Genomic DNA, 19,870 nt, shown 5'->3' on the forward strand with positions numbered 1-19,870 from the left:
AGTACAGGGAACAAAGAATAACCATTCAGTATAGAGTAGCCCAGCCAGGTCTCTCAGTAGAAACATGGCAAGTGCCAGAGGTTGCCATAACCCAGACTTCCTAAGCCCATTCACCTCCTCAGAGCCATTGCTGCCTTCTTGACCTCTTGGCATGGAGACCAGCCAGGTCAGAGGTAGCGGGGCACTATATCGAACTTGGTAGAACACTGCACCAAGTGAGGCTGTCCCCCATATAGTTTCCTATGGTGGAAAAGAGGATTACGGGTTGTTCTCTTAGTTTATATACCCAATTCTCCTTCACACCTCGACAGTTGGAAGGCACCCATAAGGATACGGTCAGCTGTCGGGTGAATAAACCTCAGCCCACATCCTCTGCAGCTGTTTCCTGAAAGGCAGATTTTATTTTCTTTGTAAGCTGTCACTTAGTGCCTCTAACTCATTATTGCTAGTACTATCCCCTAGTACTAGCTCCCTCGGCCTAATGGTCAGGGTTACCTTTACCTTTATCCCCTAGTACATATCTGGGTTCACTGGGCTGGCTTCTCTGGAGGCAAAACCATTTAAAGCCCTGGTTCTTGAAATGGTCTGAGAGCACCTAGTTTGTTGCAGGGCAAACTATAAGCAGTGCAAATGTGAATTTAAAAAACAAAGGCAAAGACATTGAATAAGAGTTCTCAAGAGAGAGGTGCAACAAATGGTTTAGCTGTATAGAACACCCAATCCCTCTGACCGCTGGAATCTGTGCCTAACTAAGCCGTCTCCAGACATTGCCCATACTGTTCTGTTTCTCTGTAAAGAACATGTCAGATATCTGTTCAGAGAGTCTGCTGAGAGTGCCACATTATAAACAATGCATTACATTCTGTAGTTACTGGATGAACTCGCAGGAACCCCGCGTTGCACACAGCATGCAGCAAGAAGAGACACGAGGCTTGATTCTTAGACAACAGCATGAATTCACATCTGGCCAGATGTGTATGAAGATATCTGCCGCTTACAGTCTTAAGTGGGGAGAGTGTTGCTAATAGATATAGAACACAGGGGAAGGTATGAAAGGTTTGGACCACAGTTTCCAAGTTTGCCTGACACAGAGAGGCGCAACATGGTGGGAGTGTATACTTTAACACAGAGGTTTTCAACCTTTTTGGGTCCACAGCTCCCTTGACCAACTACATTCTTTCTGTGGCACCCCTGTGGGGCTCAGGCGTCCAGTTATGTCACCCCTTGCAGAGCTGGGAGTCCATCACCCCTTTTCAAACACCATCCCTTCTGGAGTGTTTCCTCAGCTTCCTCTCTTCTCCCCTCCCTTGGGAGTCCTCTTGGAAGCCGCAACTGCCGCTCTGGTCTCTGAGCTGCCCCCCCCCCTGCCCTAAAGAGAGGTGCCTCCTCACACTGCCCTACACGAGCCTGGGAAGCACCACCTGGACAGCTCCTGAGGCACCAATCCTCTGGGAAGTTTGTAGCCAGGGCTGCTGCAATCAACAGCCTCAACGTGAGAGGGCGGCAGAGGAGGGAGAGAAGGAAAGGAAAGGGGCAGAGGTGAGTGTTGCCCGTGGCACCCCTGACCATCATTCAAGGCACCCCAGGGCACACTGGTTGAAAACCACTGTTTTGACAGATTGATGAATGTTGGTTTAGGACTATGCAAGCTTCCAAATTATGCAGAACTCTTCATGTGATTGTCAATCTGACCCACATTGTGTACAACACACGACTCTTATACCCATGCCCTCTTGACATTTATTTGACAAAGCATTTGTTTTATTTTGCAATACCAAAAAGATCATGATCCAGTTAGTAAGCAATCCACCTCAGTGAGGACTGGTGACATACTCAGTTTCAGATTTTTGTTGAATTGGAATTACTTTGGCGTAATAAAGCTGTATATATTCTTGCCATACACCTTGTTCTTTCCCCAAAACATCATTTTCAGGCTTGCAGGAACTTGTTCTAACATGAAGTTGGCCAAATAAGGTACAGCAACTCACAGGGAAGATATGATATTAGGTACCAAATGTACATCCCAGGGACCTGAACACACAGTGAAGATGTATGTATTGTACCTATTTAAAAGATAAAGGGTATGATAGGGTAGCTCTATGAGCCAACTTGTGTTCACAGGAAATTGAGGTCTTCCAGCATATAATCTTCAAATCACACTCGGGGGGCTTCTCTTGCTTCTTTAATCCAGATATGTTTTGACCATTCTGTGGTCTTTGCTTTCCTCAGGAGCAAGGCCATTTTTTCCTGCCTTTGCCCTGCCACCAGAAGTTTTCATCCTCTGGGAGGCCTTTCCCCACCGCAACCCAACTCACAGTTGTTTCACCAGCTGCTGAGCCAGCTTCCTCACCAAACACCATTTCTCCTTGACACACTAGACAGAGGAGCAAAAGGAGAAAAGATTACATAACCTAACATTACATGAGCCAGAGAACAGATCATCACACAGTCAGAGGGTTACCAGAGGTGCATGATTATTACACGCCATCTGGCATCCTTCTGTAACATGGCAGGAACACTTTACCTGCACACGTTGCCTCTTCAGCCTTTCAATGATGTGTCTGTTTGCTTGCACCTGAGAAACGTACGCTGTAAGGATGAGGCTATGAGAGAAAAATAGGCCATCACACCAATAGTTTGTGGAATCTTGGTTCCCACTTATACACCAGGCCAGACTGGGAAATGGGATGCCACCTGCCATAGGCTGGGTGAGTACAAAACCATCTGCTAGGTTAAATTTAATCAAGGTTAAACAGAAATAGCAATCTGTTTTAGAGCATTTGTAGTTGGGTCGCTCACCAGGAGCCTCTTTTTCCTGCTAGTAACATCAAAGCATCAAAGTGATGATCAGGTGTGCTAGCAAGTGTCTGATGCTGATGCTATTGAAAAATTCCATCCTTATCACTTGATGGATTGATCTCCCATACAAGGGATTGACCAGCTCCACACCTGCTTAGTTCAGCTGCAGCATCTGCTTCCGAACCACTCAATGGATCCACAGCTACGCTGTCATGTGTAGTTCCTAAAATATTGGTACAGTAATTTTTTCAAATGTGACTATTCATTTGCCAGAACTATGGGACTTTCATTAACTAAAAGGGGGGCGGGGAAGCTACACTCCTTTTTTATTAGTGGCAAAGTTACCATTGGAATCACACACTCTGAGCACAAGGTGTGCTTGAGCCACCTTCCTTTTGGGGTGAAGCAGTAGAAGATAATAAGTAGTGTTTATAGAGGGGAGGTCTCTTGCTCAAGGTCTCTTGCTCAAGTGGCCCTGAGTGGTCAGGCAGATGGTCAGATTTAGCTTGAAAGGAGCTGTGGAGGCTGTTCTGTGGCTGGTAAGGCCAGTGACGGTAACACACCACTTTTCCAACAGGGTCCAGGCCAAGAACCAGGAGGTTGCTTGCCTTGCAAATAATTCAATAACATATGGCCAGCCCTCCCTCCTTTGGTATTCCTCCATCCATGTCCCTCCCAAAGTACCCACCTGAGCACCATCAGAAGTAAGAAACAAAAGACATTGGATGTCACATAGCTCAAGGCACGTTGTGTTGACATGGGTAAATGGGACAGAGCCTTAGGTACTGCCTCCCATGGAGTTGAATAATTAGTAAAGAGCCCACAAGCTTGGGATGGAGAGACCCTGGGAGAAAAAAAAGAATGACTGTCAGAATATAGGCTTCATCAACCCCTGTGCTCTTTAAGATGATCAACCCTCTAGCTCCCCACCCCTCAGCTCACCTACTGATGACATAGCCCAGAGGGACGTAGGCCTGGAAAAGGCCTAAGAGTAGCATGATCTGGAAGAGGAATTTAGAACGGGATGCTCGAAACAGCTGAGTTGAAGGCTGGCAGTTCTGGAACAAGGTGTACTGTGGGTGAGAAAAAGAGAGTGAGCATGCCTCCTGCACATTCCTAGAGATATATTGACCCCAAAGGCGAACAGCTCAATACCACTTTCAAATATATTGCTAAAGCCTTCACATCACAGCTGAAAACATATATTGAAACACCCCATGAAGAATCATTGGGAACTGCAGTTTACCCCTCACACAACTACAATTCACAGCAGACTTAAGGAATGACAGTTCCCATGATTACTTTTTTTGTGGGGGTGCTTTAAATTATGATTTATATACAGCCCAGGTGTTCACAGTACCTAGGGCCAGGTTGCATCCAACCTGCTGCAGCCAGGTTCAATGGCTTCAAATGCATACATGCTAGCAACAGCTGTGGGCAGGATGGGGTCAGTAACCACCAAAGTGAAGATCTGAGTCTGGGTGGGACTGCCTCCAAGATAAGAGAGGTGAGTTCAGAGAAGCAAGTACCTTTCCCTCCACCTCTGGTCTTCCTGCGTGGGTTGCTTGCTACTACCAGCAATTTCTCTGCTTTGAGAGTTTGTAACTCCCAGACTCCTCTACAGTCCCTTAGCCAGGATCATGGCCATCTTCCCTGGCACGGTACAAGTCAAGAGGATGAGGGACTCAAAATAGGGCCGGATCCACAACCCGCATCATGATGGGCATGATAGGTACTCTCTGTGTGTACTCTCAAACACCCACACATGCACACATGTATACACAACCTTTACCTTTTTCAGTAGCGTACAGTGAAATTTTCATAGGGGAGCAGTTAGGGCGAGAAACACCAGCTTGCAAGGGCGATAGGGTGGGGGGCCTGATGTCGTGCCCATGAGCATCGTGCCTCCTTTCCTAAGCTGGACAGAAGCTTCCTGGGCTTTGGGAAGGAGGTGCCAGGGGAACATTTAGGGGACTAGCCTGTTAGGATCTCTTACTTTCCAGTAGGACCCTGACAGAGACACATGCCCGGCTGGCATGTTCCCTCCCTCCTGGTCGATTGTTCGGGAGCTTCGAAAGCTTTCTCCAGCCCGAACATCACAGCGACTGATGCCAACTGACACCAGCATACTTACGGATCTGCAGAGTTTGCGCAGTTGAGTAACAGACCTCAGCAACTCAGCATTTGGCTAATCTATTTTGTTTACATATAAACACACATGGAGCACTGCAACATGGCTCCCTCTCTCTCTAGCATCAGGCAGCAAAGAGAAAGGACAAAGGACAATAGTCCCACTTCAGGAAACACAGTAACACAAACATCCTGTCTTTGTCACTTCCCACTCTGTGGAATGTAAACATACACTGTCATGTTGATAGACAACAATTCCATGAATGCAAACACGGGGAATGAATCTCTAACATAGCCTTGTCCCCCTAGTCCAGTGACAGCATGCCACTGACCTTTTTTATATAGAATGTAAAGAAGATGAAGACACAGGCAAGCAAAGGCAGAAGTGGGCAGAAGTAAATCCCGATCCATATGACTGTTTGAGCTGCTACAATATCCAGTACATTGTGAGGCACCAGGAACTCTTCTTTGCCAAGCCACTGAGCCAGTCCACAGGAGGAATGCTTAGCAATCAGTCTGAAAGAGAGAAAGAGAGAGAGAAAATGAATTCAGAGGCAGGCATAACCTCTTCCAATAACTGCAGCTGGGTATCAATGCCACTGAATTCTGCCTCTTTTGCATAGGGAGCACATATGCCTATCCTCCTTTACTAAAAGCACCCTGCAGTCAACAATGATACAATGGGCAGACCCGCACTCTACATTTAAAGCATATGACTTGGCCCAAAGAAGTCAAGTTTCCCCCTCACAAAGCTACCATTTCCAGCATCCTTAATAAAATACAGATCCCAGGATTCTTTGGGGGGAGGTCATGTGTGTTGAATATGCTTTGAATGCAGAGCATGCATCTGCCCAATGACAGCTACCCTGCAACTGGACCACCTGGCATCACTACTGGGAGGCAGGAAGATGAGATAAATACCTGTGGATAAGGGGTAGTCAATGTGGTGCCTTTTGGGTGTTGTTGTTTTTTGGCTCCAGTTCCTATCACCTCCAGCCAATCCAGCCAGTGGCCAGTGACAATGAGAATTATAGTCTAACAATGTATGGTGTGGATCATGTTCGCTATCCCTGCCATACATAATACTTTCCTAAGGAAGGAATGGTCTGCCCATTTGTGGAAAGAAAAAGGTGAATGAGGGCTTAACCACACTTGAATCCCCTTCGTGCTTTCCAGGGATTGCCAGACTTTAAAGCTCTGCATCCAAGCACCCCCTTTTTTCTCTCTCTCTCAAGCTTTCCCAGGAAAACCCACTCTTTAAAGCTCAGTTGGAGTACACGGCAATCCATGGAAAACCCGATTAGCCATTTGCTCCGATACAGCTTTAAAGATTTCACAAGGAAAGCTCTGGAACAAAAAGGTGTGTTCAGACACAGAGCTTTAGAGTGCAGACCTGTGCCTGGAAAGAGCGGGCAAAAGGTAAGTATGGAAAAGCCCTGGGTTAGGCCAAGAATGAAGGAAACCAGGAGAGATGGGGCACTCATCTCTTGCCTCACCTCCGGGGCAGGCTGATAAGGAAAGCAGATGCCAAGGTGGTCAAGAAACTGAAGAGGGTCATCTTGTACATCTCTTGTCCAATGTGGGTTTCCCAGCACTGCATGCACAATCAGGGGAGAGATAATGTCTAATGATGCGTATATGGAAGGAAAAAAGAAAGAGAAGAGGGAAAAGGAATCCTAGACATGTCAGACACATTATTATAAGCATAGCACAGTATATGGTGTTAAATGCAAAAAAACGCAAAAACCCTAAGTCATAGCTGCCAAGTTTTCCCTTTTCTCACGAGGAAGCCTATTCAGCATAAGGGAATTTCCCTTAAAAAAAGGGATAACTTGGCAGATATGCCCTAAGTTCACATTAAGCATGCACAATACAACGTTATATGGGTAATAGAATCTATGGAGAATTGTTGTATAAGTTGCAAATTTGTAACACATTAATAACCCCAAATCAGGCAGACTTTAATTGCTAATGATCAACCAGGCTTTCCTCATTGCTGGAATTGGGACCCAACAAGGTGTGTGTTGGCGGGGAGGGGGATGGAGTTGGAATCTATGAAATAAGTGAAAAATGATACATTGACACGCAGACAAAAAAAACCAGGAAAAGGAATACTCAAAGATGTCTAGACAGCCGAAGAGCCATTCTAGAGATTGAAAACCAAGTTATGCAGCTGGGTGCTTAAAGGTGAAGTATACTTTTGTCACTGCATCAAGTCAAGGCTAACTAGCTCTTTGCCATGCAGACTAATGATACCTTGCTTTAGAATACTTCATATCCGAACACATTATGCCTGGGCCACATTTGCTCTAAACAGGAAAAGTTCTGCTGAAATATCCCATCCACTCCCATGTCACCTGATAGAGTTTGTTGTAACCGCATTGGTGGCACTGAGCAGCACTGCCGCTCCCTATGCATAGCACTCTGCGTCCCAAGAAGAACATGAACATTCCCAGGCTGGACAGTTTCAGAATTACACACCTGTGGGAGACCACAAGAGAGATTGGGCTTGCACCTTACACTTGGTTTCCACCCCACTAATCCTACCATATAAGCCAGTTCTTGGGATTACCACCTGACCATGAATGGATCCAAATAGCCATTTTACCACACATTTCCCCACACATCTGTCCCTAAATTGGGGTGCTGTTTGGTCCTGATGCACTTTGCACTTCAAAACTTCTGAAAGATCTGGATCTTTTTCACGTTCCACAATATATTTTTGTACAACAGCTGTTGCACTGCATATCTTAAATCTGTATATATTTGGTTGTTCTTTGCGTTATGGGATTATAATTGTAATTATTATGAGTGGCATTCAACTAAATTTTACTCAGAGTAGATCGATTTAAATCAATGAGTCATTTATTTTGAAGGGTTTACTTTGAGCACAATTTAGTCGACCACTATCCTATTAGTTTAGGAAGACAAAGGAATGGGGGAATTATGACAGTAAAAGAACTAAGGTATATTAAAAATCCATTGCTGATGTTCATAAACACATACATTACATGACTGCATTTCCCATGAAAATATAATAATCTTTTTTGAACCGCACTCAAGTTTTCTTTTTGTTTACTATTTGTCAACGGGAATCAATATAATACAAATTTTAAAAATATATATTGTTGCTGTCTGCATCCGCCTGTCTCGGGAAGTATTGATTTTACTGCGTTCCCGTTTGCCCGCTTGAATCGTTTTGCCATTGTAAGGGGTATCAATCCCTTCTTGATTGTTTTGCTTCTTCCCTTATACTTTCACTGCCATATTTACAATAAATGATATTGGGCTTGATGACCGACTGGGCCACCTAGTGCTTCCCAACTTAGAAAGAGAGAATAGCGAAACTAAAACAAAGCATGAAAAACTCTGCTTGCTGCTCAAAGTAATTTAAGGCCTACCCTGCAAATCCCTTATACCACAAGAAATATATCTGCCCCAGGTTCCCCACCAAGATGAAAACACCTACCTGATTAGGGTGAGGTTGACTTCAGTATTAGGAGAGTAGCCTTCCAACTGGGTCAATACATGAAAAAGTAAAGGCAGGATGGCATTCACTATGGAGATGACCATTGGTGGCAGGTACTGGCTCAGTACATCAAGGCTGGCAGCATTTTTCTGGGAGTACAGAGAGGGATTTGTTATGAGGAGGCACATTTCTGCCTAGAATCAAAACACAGAGGAATATTTCCTGGCCACTCAGTACCAAAACACAGTGCAAAAAGCCAGGACCACCAAACTTACTGCATTTTCAGAGCAATACCTTCTTCTTACTGCGTGTCAGGCTTAATCCCTCACCCTAGACCAGATTCCTGGTCCAGCTGCAGCAGCTGTTTTCCAAGAGCACACAGCTGAGTTCTGGATTGAGGTACAGCCACCCACAACCCCACTCTGACCCTGGCAAGGGATGAAGGGTTGGCCTACTTGACTGTGCCCCTGGGAAAACTCTGTGGCTGCGTGGATACAGTAGAAAGCAGCCCCCGTCAGTAGCAAGATGACACCATTGATCAGCAGGCGTAGCAGGTAGAGCTTAGCAAGCTGCTTCCGTGTGCGCTGTTGGTTCTGCAAATGTCGGATCTGCTCCGCTAGGTCTATCTGCGAAGAGAAACCGAGTTGCTCACTTGCTATTTGTGCAGCTGAGCATGCAGAGGAGAGGTTTGCTTCCAGTGCTTCAGCATGCAAAGGAGAGGGAATACCCAGCCAATCCAGTAGGCATGCACGGCCCAAGAGAGCCATAACACCTTGAGCACAGAAGGGACATAATAATCTGAGGCTAGAAAGAATGACTGAAACAATCCCTTGTCACCTTGGGAAATGTTCTTTGAGGAGGGAACAGGAATTAAAGGGTATGATTCCTGTTTCCCTTTGCTTGTTGCCCCTACAATGCTTGTTCTCTTTGCTTTCGCCCAAGACAGGTATTGTTAATTGTTGCTGCCTGACTTACAAGTAAAATAAGCAAGGAAATGACAGGGCCTGAAGAAAAGAAAATAATGGTGCCTTTGTCAAATTTTGCAGTTCCACTTGTGCAATAGACTTCTATGCATGCAACAGAACAGGGCAGTCTCGAGCAGGTCGCGCGCCCTGGTGCTGAGGGGCGGAGATCGCTCCGGCGCCCCCGCCTTCGCAGGGCGCAGCATGGGTTCCGCGCGGCTTTGCCTACTGGCCCAGCACCCTGGCGCACCGCGCCACCGGGGGTCTACCTAGAGCCGGCCCTGCAACAGAACTTCCTCTACCTCTCCCCTCAAAATCAGCTCCAGGGGGTTGGGAGAGCTTTTCAGAGCAGATTGGGGGGGGGGTTAACACAAGAAAAGGAAGCCTCATTATGCAAGCAGAACGCCACTTGTACAACACTGGATTCAACCCTGGTTTGTTTCCGCCAGTTCCGCCAAATTTAGGCAAAGGCTGAGGTTTTGTCCAAAAATATTTTTTAATGACTGGATGTGTATACATACTTGAAAGAATGACACAGTGAAAGAGGTGGGACTTTTGAGGACATGAGCAAATTATCATGAAACCCCATAGGCAATTTTCATGTACCTTTAGGTGATTGTAAATATTCTTCTGTTTGAGGGTGGCTGCCTCTGGGCTTTGGATGCAGAAATCCCACTCTGTGAAGATCCTGGCACTGACACGTGGTTTGAATTTCCACCGCAGCATCTGCCACCGGGCCATGCTGGCTACAATCCTGAATATTGGGACAGGAGTGAAGATTGTCATAGGCAAACAAGACTTTTCTCCTAGAAAATTAATTCCTTTGCCCCGAGCAGTATATAGAATTCAATGTGTTGCAAAATAAGTTCCACTATGTCACTGCGGCGGGTGCAGCCCAATATATGTGAATCAACATTGGAGTAACACCCAGTTTCCAGAAAGCAGGAGACCGCAAGTCTGCACAGGGATGTATGGTATGATGTGAAAGTGTGCAAATCAGTTGCAGGGGGTGATGAAGGCAGAAAAGATGCAACAGTTTAGGAATATTAGCTTGGTCCGCTGGAGGAGGATTACCTAGTGATGCTTCAGAGTCGGAATGTTTTCTGGGAATAGTAGGAAAATTTGATGGGAATGAGTTAGGGATGCAGAGTCTCAAGAAGACTGAGCTGATCCCTATGGCAGTATCTCAACACACAGAATGTAGTTGTAACATGAATAAATGCTAGACTTACTGGAGAAAAGGTAGGGAGTGAAGAAGGAAGAAGAAAAGATTTTTGCCCATCAATGTCTGATTAGATCGAACACTCTGAGAGAATGACTGGGCACTGGGATATGCTCCCAACAGAAGGTGTATAATTTCCATTCCCGGGGAATTTGAACATGCCAGGAATAGGCTAGAGCAGAAGTTGGGGAACTTGCAACCCTCCAGATGTTGCTGAATTACAGCTGCCAATGGGGCCAATGGGAGCTGAAGTTTAGTAACACCTGGAGGACCTTGGGTTAGAGATATGTTCTCCTTGGGTTAGAGAAATGTTATTCTGACCGTATGTGAGATATGTGGAGTATACAACCTACTGAATTACTACAAGGAAAGAGTCAGCATTTTAAGTGTGTCATCATAAGCCATTGTGTATGTAAATCCCTATTCATGAATCCACTCCCTTGCCCTGCAATTCCTTGCTTCTCTCCTGTTCCCTTTTCCAAACCCCTGCTAGAAAGGCCTGGGTCTCAGCCATCATCAGGGCCCTTACCTCTGGAGGATCCAAATGAGGCAGGCAAAGAAGTATCCCAGGATGCTAAGCAGGTATGCTAAGTGTACATTGTAGCGGTTCTTGCTATCCTGTGTCACATGGTAAGCACCATAAAATAGGTACGAATACTCCAGAAAGCCCTAAGGATGGAAGATAAGAGGAAATTACAACCAGGGGTCAGCAAACTTTTTCAGCAGGGGGCCGGTCCACTGTCCCTCAGACCTTGTGGGGCCTGGACTATTTTTTTTGGGGGGGAGAACAAATTCCTATGCCCCACAAATCACCCAGAGATGCATTTTAAATAAAAGGACACATTCTACTCATATAAAAACATGCTGATTCCCAGACCGTCCGCCAATTTAGAAGGTGATTGGGCCACATCCTGATGCTTGCAGGTTAACCCAACTCATAACAGAGGAGTATGGAACCTGTGGGTCCTTCAGATGCTTGCAGGACTCCAACTCCTCTCACTTCTAACCACTGATTGACCATGCTGGCTGGGCCCCTTGGAGTCGCTGTCCAACAGCACTTGGAGGGCCACTGCTTCCTGTCCACTGCCATAATACTTTTCTAATGACTTTCTAAGTTTGAATCATAGAATGCAGTGAGTACAAAGTTTGGATAAGAACCACCACCCATTAATCCAACATTATCCTTCCTGCTCAACTCCAAGCTATATTTGTCTTCCCAACTGCTCCATTTTGGTCCATTCTTCTTCTTCACCTCTCTCCCCCCCCCAACTATAACCCCTTGCTTAGGCAGCATTTGCACCTCCATCAGCCTCCCCTCTCCAGCACAGTAAACTCCAGACTCTATTTCCAGCAGACTCACCTCCCCAGTGAAGATATCTTGGAATCGTTGCCAGGCAGAACGATAACTGACGTTACTGCTGTACTTCATGCATTCAGGATCTGGGGGGAAAGACTGGGTAGATTTATAGCACTGACTAGACACTCTGACACTTAGATGTCAGTATAGGATCTAATCCAGATGGGATGTTGGGGAAAGCACAAATGCTCTTGGAAGCACCAGCAGAGACTCACCTGCACTTAGACCTGTAGGAAATATCGTTGTATTTTGAGAAATGGTAACAGGCAACAGTATGAAGCCTGTGGCCAGCAGCACAGCCAGGAAGTTGATGAAGAGCAGGAACCTCAGGAAGGTAAAGTAGGACTGGATGCCAGGACCAAAGTTCCCTGTACAGTATGTTGAAGAGGATAGCAAAAGTGGGCAACACAGAAAGGCAAGCAGACAGGCATCAGAGGGGATGGGGAGGATGAAAGTGTCACACAGGATAAATTCTGTCCCAGATCCACAGCCCTTTATTCATTCACATGTAGTATTGCTACGTGGCTAGTTCCTACCTGGTCTGACGGGGGATTCTGCCTGCTGTGTCTACTTCAGTGCCAGTCAAGCAGAAGTTACCTTGCATTTTGAAACTGTTCACACATATCAATGAGCATAATAACCAAAGTGGGTAGGAGAAGTGTCAGCCTTACAAACTGCCTCCCCTTCCTAATGTACACAACAAATCCACAACCCCATGGTTACCCTCTGCTAGAGGAAAGCAAGATTTATTTATTTTTCTTCTCCACAAACCATGTGGTCAGCCAGCCTGCAGAGGTCTCCCTTGCCTCACACCAATTAGAGATAGGTTATCAGTAGTCCAGTTGCTGTATTTAGTAATGTATACAGTATATAACCAGCATCCCCTGCCATTTATAAAACCAAGTCCCTTCTCAACACAGAGAGAACTTGATATTTTCTTCAAGTGTAGCTGTTGATTTGACGTCCTACAGTGGCGGAGCTTCATGCTCCGGCGGGGGGTGGTGGTGGTGGAGCAGGCAGGGGCAGGGCTGGCGTGTGTCCGGGGGTGTGGTGTGCCGCCTGCAGGGTCGTGGCACCCAGCGTGTTGGGGGGGGGGCAGCCGCAATGGCATCCCGCCGGGATCACGCTGCCAGGGACGGTGCACTCCCCCTGCACTCCTCTTCCTCTGCCAGTGGTCCTACAAGTGGTGGACCCTGGGTTTCAATGTGAAATGACCCTGTGGAGTGCCAAAATGTGGCACCCCCAGCCTCTTGCACTCCATTCTAAAGCATAATTGCAGTGTCCCCTCCGTTGCCCCTGAGGTTCTGCACCCAGTGTGACTGAACCAGTTGTGCTCGCCTAAATCTGCCTCTGATCCCACCCATCTTCCCTTTAGAAGTAGCCCCACCACCTTGTTTGCTGCCACTGGACCGAACTGATACCCCAGTGACATTCCTTGGGTAGATGAACTTTTAAAGGTGAAAAACCATTCCCTACTGTTACCTCCAATCTCATCCAGGGGAGGTTTCCAGAGCTGGAAGATCCTGACAAGGTTCCAGATTCCTTCTTGAAACTGCTTCTGGGCCCTGGATTGTCTTTGTCTCCAGCCCACCCAGCCGGACACATCTCTCCCTGTGGATGCTCTCAGCTGCCTGTGCAAGGGAGAGTGGGTTGAGTTTAGAAGGGGCCTTCTGAATCAGTGAAGCTTTGGGAGATGAGGTTAGGAGAGGACCACACATCCCACCCCATTTTCTCGTTGAATATCTGCACTTACCTGTCTCCCTTTTGATACTCTTCTATTTTTAGTCAGTAGGTTCCTCTGCCCTGCCAAGCCCCACTAATCCTTTATTTTATTATCTGTACTTCTTTGATGCTTCTGTGCCATATCAGAACCTGCTACAGCGGGCTGGGGGAGCTTTTTCAGTTCGAGGGGGGGGGCTACATTCCTGCATGCGCAATCCTCTGTGCAGAGGCATCCCAGGGCTGATAGGCGGAGCCAAGGGCAACTGTGAGTGGAACAATGACTGTGACTCTTCCCTTTGTATAGTTGGCCACCAAAAATCCACAGGCTTTTACACCACCTGGTTGAGTTAAAGCTATGTATCTATAAAAGAAACAAACCAGCTCTGTTTTGGGAAGGAAGGGAAGGAGGAACAAAACTTGTGTGCCTTTTCTTGCGAAGTACTGCATGGTTTTAGCAACCAGCCTGCACAATTACAATCAATTACAGTACATACTAAGGATGTTTTCCCATGTGACCTTGCCCCAGACCTGAGGAGGCGCTTCTCCTTCATGGAGCAGGGCAAGTCCCTGAGCAGCAACTCCTGGCTACCCAGTTCCTCCAAGGAGTCTTCTGTGCTGGAATCAGAGAGAACATCGTGCTGGGCAAGTCTGTGCCTCAGGACCTGGGTGCCATCCATCACTTGAGATCCCTGAAACAACAAGTGTGCTCGTGTTAAGGTGTGGGGACCTGGGCACAGAGTAAACCAGATGTGGGGAACCTTTTTCAGCCTTAGGTCAGATAACCCTCTGGAGGACAGAAGGTGAGCAGGGCCAGAGGCAAAAGTAGATGTGACTCTTGGGCTATGTACAAGCCAGTGGCTTATAAAGCAGTGAGGTCATTTCCCCCTTGCTGCATTTTAAGTCACATTTGCACACCAGAGAGGGAACGGGGATGTCTTCAACCACGGGACATTACTTTATTTGTTTCCTATGTGACCGCGGCTACCACCAGCCCAAACTCCTCTTTATGAAGCTATCATCTGTGCATGTGCAGTGGATCTCTCAAACGCACTCACCTCAGCTTAACTGTGAAGTGAATGTGGCTTACGTTTTCTCTCTTTTTGCCAAATTATTTTATTGATTTTCCATAATTTTTAAACAAATCATAACCAAAATTAATACAATTTTTTGAGAATGTGGCTTATGTTTTCAAATCAGATAGAAGCTGGTTTGAGGGGAAATGCATCAAACAGCAATATTTCTCAAGAAACTACAGTAGGCATAGGCAAACTCGGCCCTCCAGATGTTCTGGCCTACAACTCCCATGATCCCTAGCTAACAGGACCAGTGGTCAGGGTTGATGGGAATTGTAGTCTCAAAACATCTGGAGGGCTGAGTTTGCCTATGCCTGAACTACAGGATAGATTGTGGCCAACATCTGTACATTCCACCAATGGTGGAAGCACACTGGTGCCAGAGTAAATGGTAATGTGTACATATAGCTTTGCCTTTATACAGTAGGCTGCATTCCGGCCACACAAAACTCAAAGGCTTCTACATACAGATGCACACCTCTCTATCCAGGCAAACAAATAATATTTTCTCTATTCAAGGACACTTTCCAAGCCACGCAAAAACACTAGGGGGGTGCAGAGCAGGGTTGGTGAAGAATATGGCCTAGGAAGAATTCCAGGGGCCATAAAGAGAGGCCTGGAAGGCTGAATTTAGCCCCCGGGTCTGAACTTAAAAATGATCCCTCAACCTGAATACAGTGGTACCTCGGGTTTAGAACTTAATTTGTTCTGGAGGTCCGTTCTTAACATGAAACTGTTCTTAACCTGAGGTACACTTTAACTAATGGGGCCTCCCGCTGCCACCGTGCCGCCACAGCACGATTTCTGTTCTCATCCTGAACCAAAGTTCTTAACCCAAGGTACTATTTCTGGGTTAGCGGAGTCTGTAACCTGAAGCGTATGTAACCTGAAGCGTATGTAACCCAAGGTACCACTGTACCTGATACCTCCATTATCATTTGAATTTATTTGTTAGCTGCAGACCACAAAAATACCACACAACACTCCTAATGTCCCATGACTCCCTTTTAGGCCGCAATTACAGCCTAAATTCTAATTTGTTCCTCTTCATGTTTGACAGGAAATTGGGAAGATACCCAAAGTAAATTAGGATTTCAACATCTGCCAGTAAAATGACGAAATGACTCTTTCACATTTACAGGTGCATATTGTGGTGAAGCATTTAAATAAACAACAACCCCAGAATCTTGAACAGCCTCCTAAAAGCATATCACAGCCCTTTTTTTAAAAAAAAGGATGGGGCAAATTTTACTGTGAGGGGAGGGGGGGGCTACACCATGCTAAGATAATACTGTATTTAAGAGATATTGATGCCTCTTTCCTAGAGTGCAACTCTAGAAAGGAAGCATCAACAGGCCTTCAGTTTACTGTTATCCTAATGCTGTGTTGTGATAAACAATGCGCACCAGTTAGAGCCAATTTGCAGCTATTGGGTGCAGTTCTATTCACATTCCAGTTTACACAGACAGCCCCAGTCCTCAGGTCAGCTGTCTGCTGAGTCACCACCACTGAGAGGAAATGGAAGAGAGAGAAAACAGTATCACTGGTACTTAATTTTACTTTCTGTTTTTCCCTTAGGTGGCTGTTCCCTCTCACAGGATCTTCACACATCTACGTGGGTCAGTTGGGCACAGAAGAACAACTGTTCACCCCGGTCTGTACTATTCCTGCTGAAATAAAGGCTACATGTTCACTTTGTACTCTTGCATGTATACACACCATACACAAGCACATGGCTTCCCCCCAAAGAATCATGGGAACTATAGTTCACCCTTCATAGAGCTGCAATTCTCAGCACCCCTTGGCAAGCTACAGTTTCCTCCATACCGTTCCCAGGGTGCTTTGGGGCAAGTCATGTGCTTTAAATGTGATTTAAATGTATGGTGTTGCATGCAGCCTCTGAAAAAGGAAGCAACTCACCCCTTGTCCTTTTAGCTTCTTATCACCACTACAGCACCCCACCAAATCCTGTCCACCTGAAGCACAGTTCTGGCGATACAGCTCTCCTGTGGATTAGAGAACCAAACAGAAGTACAGCGTCTTCATCCTAGCTGTGGGTTTTTGTTTGCTTATCTGTGGAGATGCTAGTGGCACGCCCATGTGACAGGAAGATGCAATTTCCTGTATCGCGCCAAGTCATCGTGTTGGGTTCATACATTGCAGTTGGTAGATTACACTTGTTGGAGATGGTGGAGATGAATACATTTTTTTGCGCTTCTTTTGCTAGTTCTTATAAACTGCCAGACCAGTGCTATGTTAGAACTGCTTGTTTTCCATTATAGAAGTATAATTCTACTTTCTTCCCCCTTTCTACCGTTCTCCATCCACTGAAGTTTCCCTAGGAATCAGCATTTTTTTTACGTCAGGGATAGGGAACCTGGGGCCCACCAGATGTTATTGGACTACTACTCCCATCACTCCTGACCATTAGTCATGCTGGCTGGGGCTGATGGGAGTTGGAGTCCAGCAACACGCTGCAGAGCCACAGGTTGGGGAGGGCTGATGTAGCAGGTCTAAGCTTGCAGGTGCACAATGCAGTCATAAATATGTTTACTTGGAAGGAGATCCCACTGAGTTCAATGGGGTTTACTCCTAGGTTAGCAAATGTAAGGTTTCAGCTTTAAATTGGTTCAGCAGACATTTCCTCTTCCAGGCAATCCTGGGAATAGTCCTGAGGGAGAATAGGTTATTTGACAGAGTTGTTAGTGCTGTCTCACCAAACTACAGTTCCCAAGATTCTTTGGGGAAATAGAAGCTTGCTACTTTAGTATAAATCTGATATAGGTTGCAGTGTAATATATCTTGTTAGTGAGGCAAGCATATGTAGAGTGAAGTTTCCTGTGACGTGTAGCTATGCAGAAACCTTCCTTTTAGGCAACTCAGACCCCATCTGAACTTTACATCTAAAGCAGTACAGTATGACATACCTTCCAAGTGTCCCTATTTTCCAGGGACGACCCTGGTTTAGAGAAGCCATCCTGGTTACTGATTTGATCCTGGAATGTCCTATTTTTCCTTAGGATGTCCCTATTTTCATTGGAGAAATATTGGAGGGTATGGAGTTATCCAACCCCCGAGCCATCTAAAGGCAATCCTGTATAGGGAAGTTTTTTTTAAAAAAAGTTTAAGGTTTTATTATGTTTTTATGTATTTTGGAAGCTACCCAGAGTGGCTGGGGCAACCCAGTAAGATGTGTGGATATAAATAGTAAAATTATCACTGTGGAATGGGACATCCCTATTTTCATCGGAGAAATGTTGGAGGGTATGGTATCATGCTGCTTTAAACAGTCATGGCTTTCCCCAAGGTATCCTGGGAAGTTAAGGGTGCTAAGTTGATAGGAGAACCTTATTTCCCTCACAAAGCTACAATTCCTAGAGGGGTTTAACAATCACTCCCTTTACCCAGTGAATTCTGGCAATTGTAACTCTTTGAGGGGAATAGGGGTTTCCCAACAACTCTCAACACCATTAAGAAGCCACAGTTCCCAGAATGCTTTGGGGGAAGAAGACATGACTGTTTAAACTGGTATCATAGTGCTTTCAATGTATAGAGCAGGCATCCCCAAACTGCGGCCCTCCAGATGTTTTGGCCTACAACTCCCATGATCCCTAGCTAACAGGACCAATGGTTGGGGAAGATGGGAATTGTAGTCCAAAACATCTGGAGGGCCGAAGTTTGGGGATGCCTGGTATAGAGCAAATGTGGCGTTAGTGAGGAGGATGATGATGGCAAAAAGAGTCATCAGTACATTCTTTCCATTATACAAGGCTCTCCTTTCTGAGAGCTGACATGTAACAGTGCAAGTGGAAATATGCAGACATAGTAAGCCATACCATAATAGTCCTCTCTGATAACTCGGGAGACTTGTGCTTATTTGGTCCGAACGTGGCCCCTTTGAATAAATGAAGTTGTTGACTTCTTTGCAAGCCACCGTTCAATACAAACCTAACCTAGGAGTTTGCTCCAGGTAGATGCTGGGGGGGGGGGGGAGGACTACATCTCCCAGCGTCCTTTGTAGAACAGGTGAGGCGCAGGGTGTGGTCTGAGACTGCCGAGACGGGACAAAGGAGACCTTGGAGGGGAAAAAAGTTTTCTGAATCTTGTGGCTAAGATTCTACTGATCAAAACCACAGGATCCCACCAGGTTAGTGAGTAAGATGCCACAGAAAGGCTGCTTGTGACTTGCTGGACTGAGAAATAACTCAGTTCCCCTTGTTTTGTAAGTAATGAAACATTTTCTTACATTGTTATGGCCTCTGATGATCTGCCGCTGTGTTCTGAGTGGGGATGGGATACAAACAGAGGACTTTTCTCGTGTCCTCGATGCATAATCGTTCTGATTTTCAATAGTCTCAGCGTGGGAAGGTAACAAAACCGCTCTGGAAGACCCGTGACCGTCCCTGCTTCTCACACCCACTCCGTTGTATATGTATTGTAGAAGTACGGCCTCTTAGATACTCTATCGTGTTTGGCCAAAACGCTTTCTGGCTGGCCCATCCTTTATGGTTCAAGAGAGAAAGGGAATAAGATCCCCGTGGCGTGCATGTACACAACGAGCAGCTGCCTTTGCTCCCTTCCTCATTCTCTCCCTCCAAGCAGCAAGGGGAGATAAAAAGAGAAAGGCAATAGGAGCAGCTTAGTTTGCTGCAGGGTCCTAAAACCAGTGCCTCGCCAGGAGTCGTGGGCTGGAATCAGGTATGTTTTGATTTGATTTGATTTTTTTAGTAAAAATGAATAAAACTGCCTTTCTCTCTATTGAAAGCCTTCAAAGAGGGGCTGGGGACTGGGGTAAAAGCAGAAATGGGGTACTCTTGGTGTGATGGGCAAAAGGTTATCCAGTGGAACAAGGTGGTGTGAAGTTATTACCGTAGATGTGCAGTTATTCCTTCTAGAAGTTCTAAGTCACTCCTGCACACAGTAAAGATTCCCTTGCCTCAACCGAAGTATTGTTTTATTGTAGCAAAATGCCCAAGACATTGCTAAATATAGTTCATGATGAGAAATATAACATAGCTGCAGTAATTACATGGAAATTTTGGATGCAAGAAAGTTCTGAAACCTTTTATTTTCACTATACAGTAACATGATTTTAAAGTCAGCCCCTGTGACTTGGTGTGTGTGGAATTTTTCTAG

The 19,870-nt window shown here is 45.9% G+C and overlaps 2 protein-coding genes across 7 annotated transcripts in view; one reads left to right on the top strand and one right to left on the bottom strand.

The window, feature by feature from the left end:
* Positions 1-1,733: 1,733 nt before the first annotated feature.
* TMC8 (transmembrane channel like 8) lies at positions 1,734-19,023 on the bottom strand. 5 transcript variants are annotated; one of them, XM_088663028.1, is made up of 18 exons: positions 18,981-19,023; positions 16,655-16,740; positions 16,295-16,401; positions 14,190-14,350; positions 13,422-13,570; positions 12,155-12,307; positions 11,943-12,022; positions 11,112-11,251; positions 9,967-10,114; positions 8,854-9,024; positions 8,399-8,547; positions 7,287-7,410; positions 6,426-6,523; positions 5,262-5,445; positions 3,742-3,872; positions 3,488-3,643; positions 2,525-2,603; positions 1,734-2,374 (listed from the first exon to the last, which is right to left on the bottom strand). In XM_088663028.1, the coding sequence occupies exons 3-18, from the start codon at positions 16,343-16,345 to the stop codon at positions 2,312-2,314; spliced, it is 2,037 nt and encodes a 678-aa protein (XP_088519154.1). In that variant the 5' UTR covers positions 16,346-16,401; positions 16,655-16,740; positions 18,981-19,023; the 3' UTR covers positions 1,734-2,311. The 5 variants fall into 5 exon arrangements, 4 of the variants coding, with proteins under 4 accessions (XP_088519154.1, XP_088519155.1, XP_034960117.2 ...); XR_015948386.1 differs by lacking the exon at positions 18,981-19,023 and having other exon boundaries at positions 2,525-3,022; positions 16,655-16,789; XM_088663029.1 differs by lacking the exon at positions 18,981-19,023 and having other exon boundaries at positions 16,295-16,404; positions 16,655-16,784.
* The window catches only part of TMC6 (transmembrane channel like 6), a 30,669-nt gene continuing 29,554 nt past the window's right edge, over positions 18,756-19,870 (top strand). The window contains exon 1 of one of the 2 annotated variants that reach the window (XM_035104227.3): positions 18,756-18,881. The gene's annotated coding sequence lies outside the window, so the exon portion shown is untranslated. Of the gene's footprint in view, positions 18,882-19,087; positions 19,433-19,870 lie in introns of those variants that run through there. The other variant, XM_060271916.2, reaches the window with a different exon arrangement.

Source organism: Zootoca vivipara, chromosome 2, assembly GCF_965207765.1.
Source record: "Zootoca vivipara chromosome 2, rZooViv2.hap1.1, whole genome shotgun sequence".
Classification (NCBI taxonomy): Eukaryota; Metazoa; Chordata; class Lepidosauria; order Squamata; family Lacertidae; genus Zootoca; species Zootoca vivipara.

Excerpts from the sequence above, each read along its gene's own strand:
- TMC8 (XM_088663028.1), bottom strand. The coding sequence starts at position 16,345 with ATGTGTGAAGATCCTGTGAGAGGGAACAGCCACCTAAGGGAAAAACAG. Across the intron at positions 13,571-14,189 it reads AAGGAGAAGCGCCTCCTCAG|GCAGCTGAGAGCATCCACAG; the intron begins GTCTGGGGCAAG and ends TCCCTTGCACAG. Across the intron at positions 2,604-3,487 it reads TTACTTCTGATGGTGCTCAG|CCTCATCCTTACAGCGTACG; the intron begins GTGGGTACTTTG and ends TTTCTCTCATAG.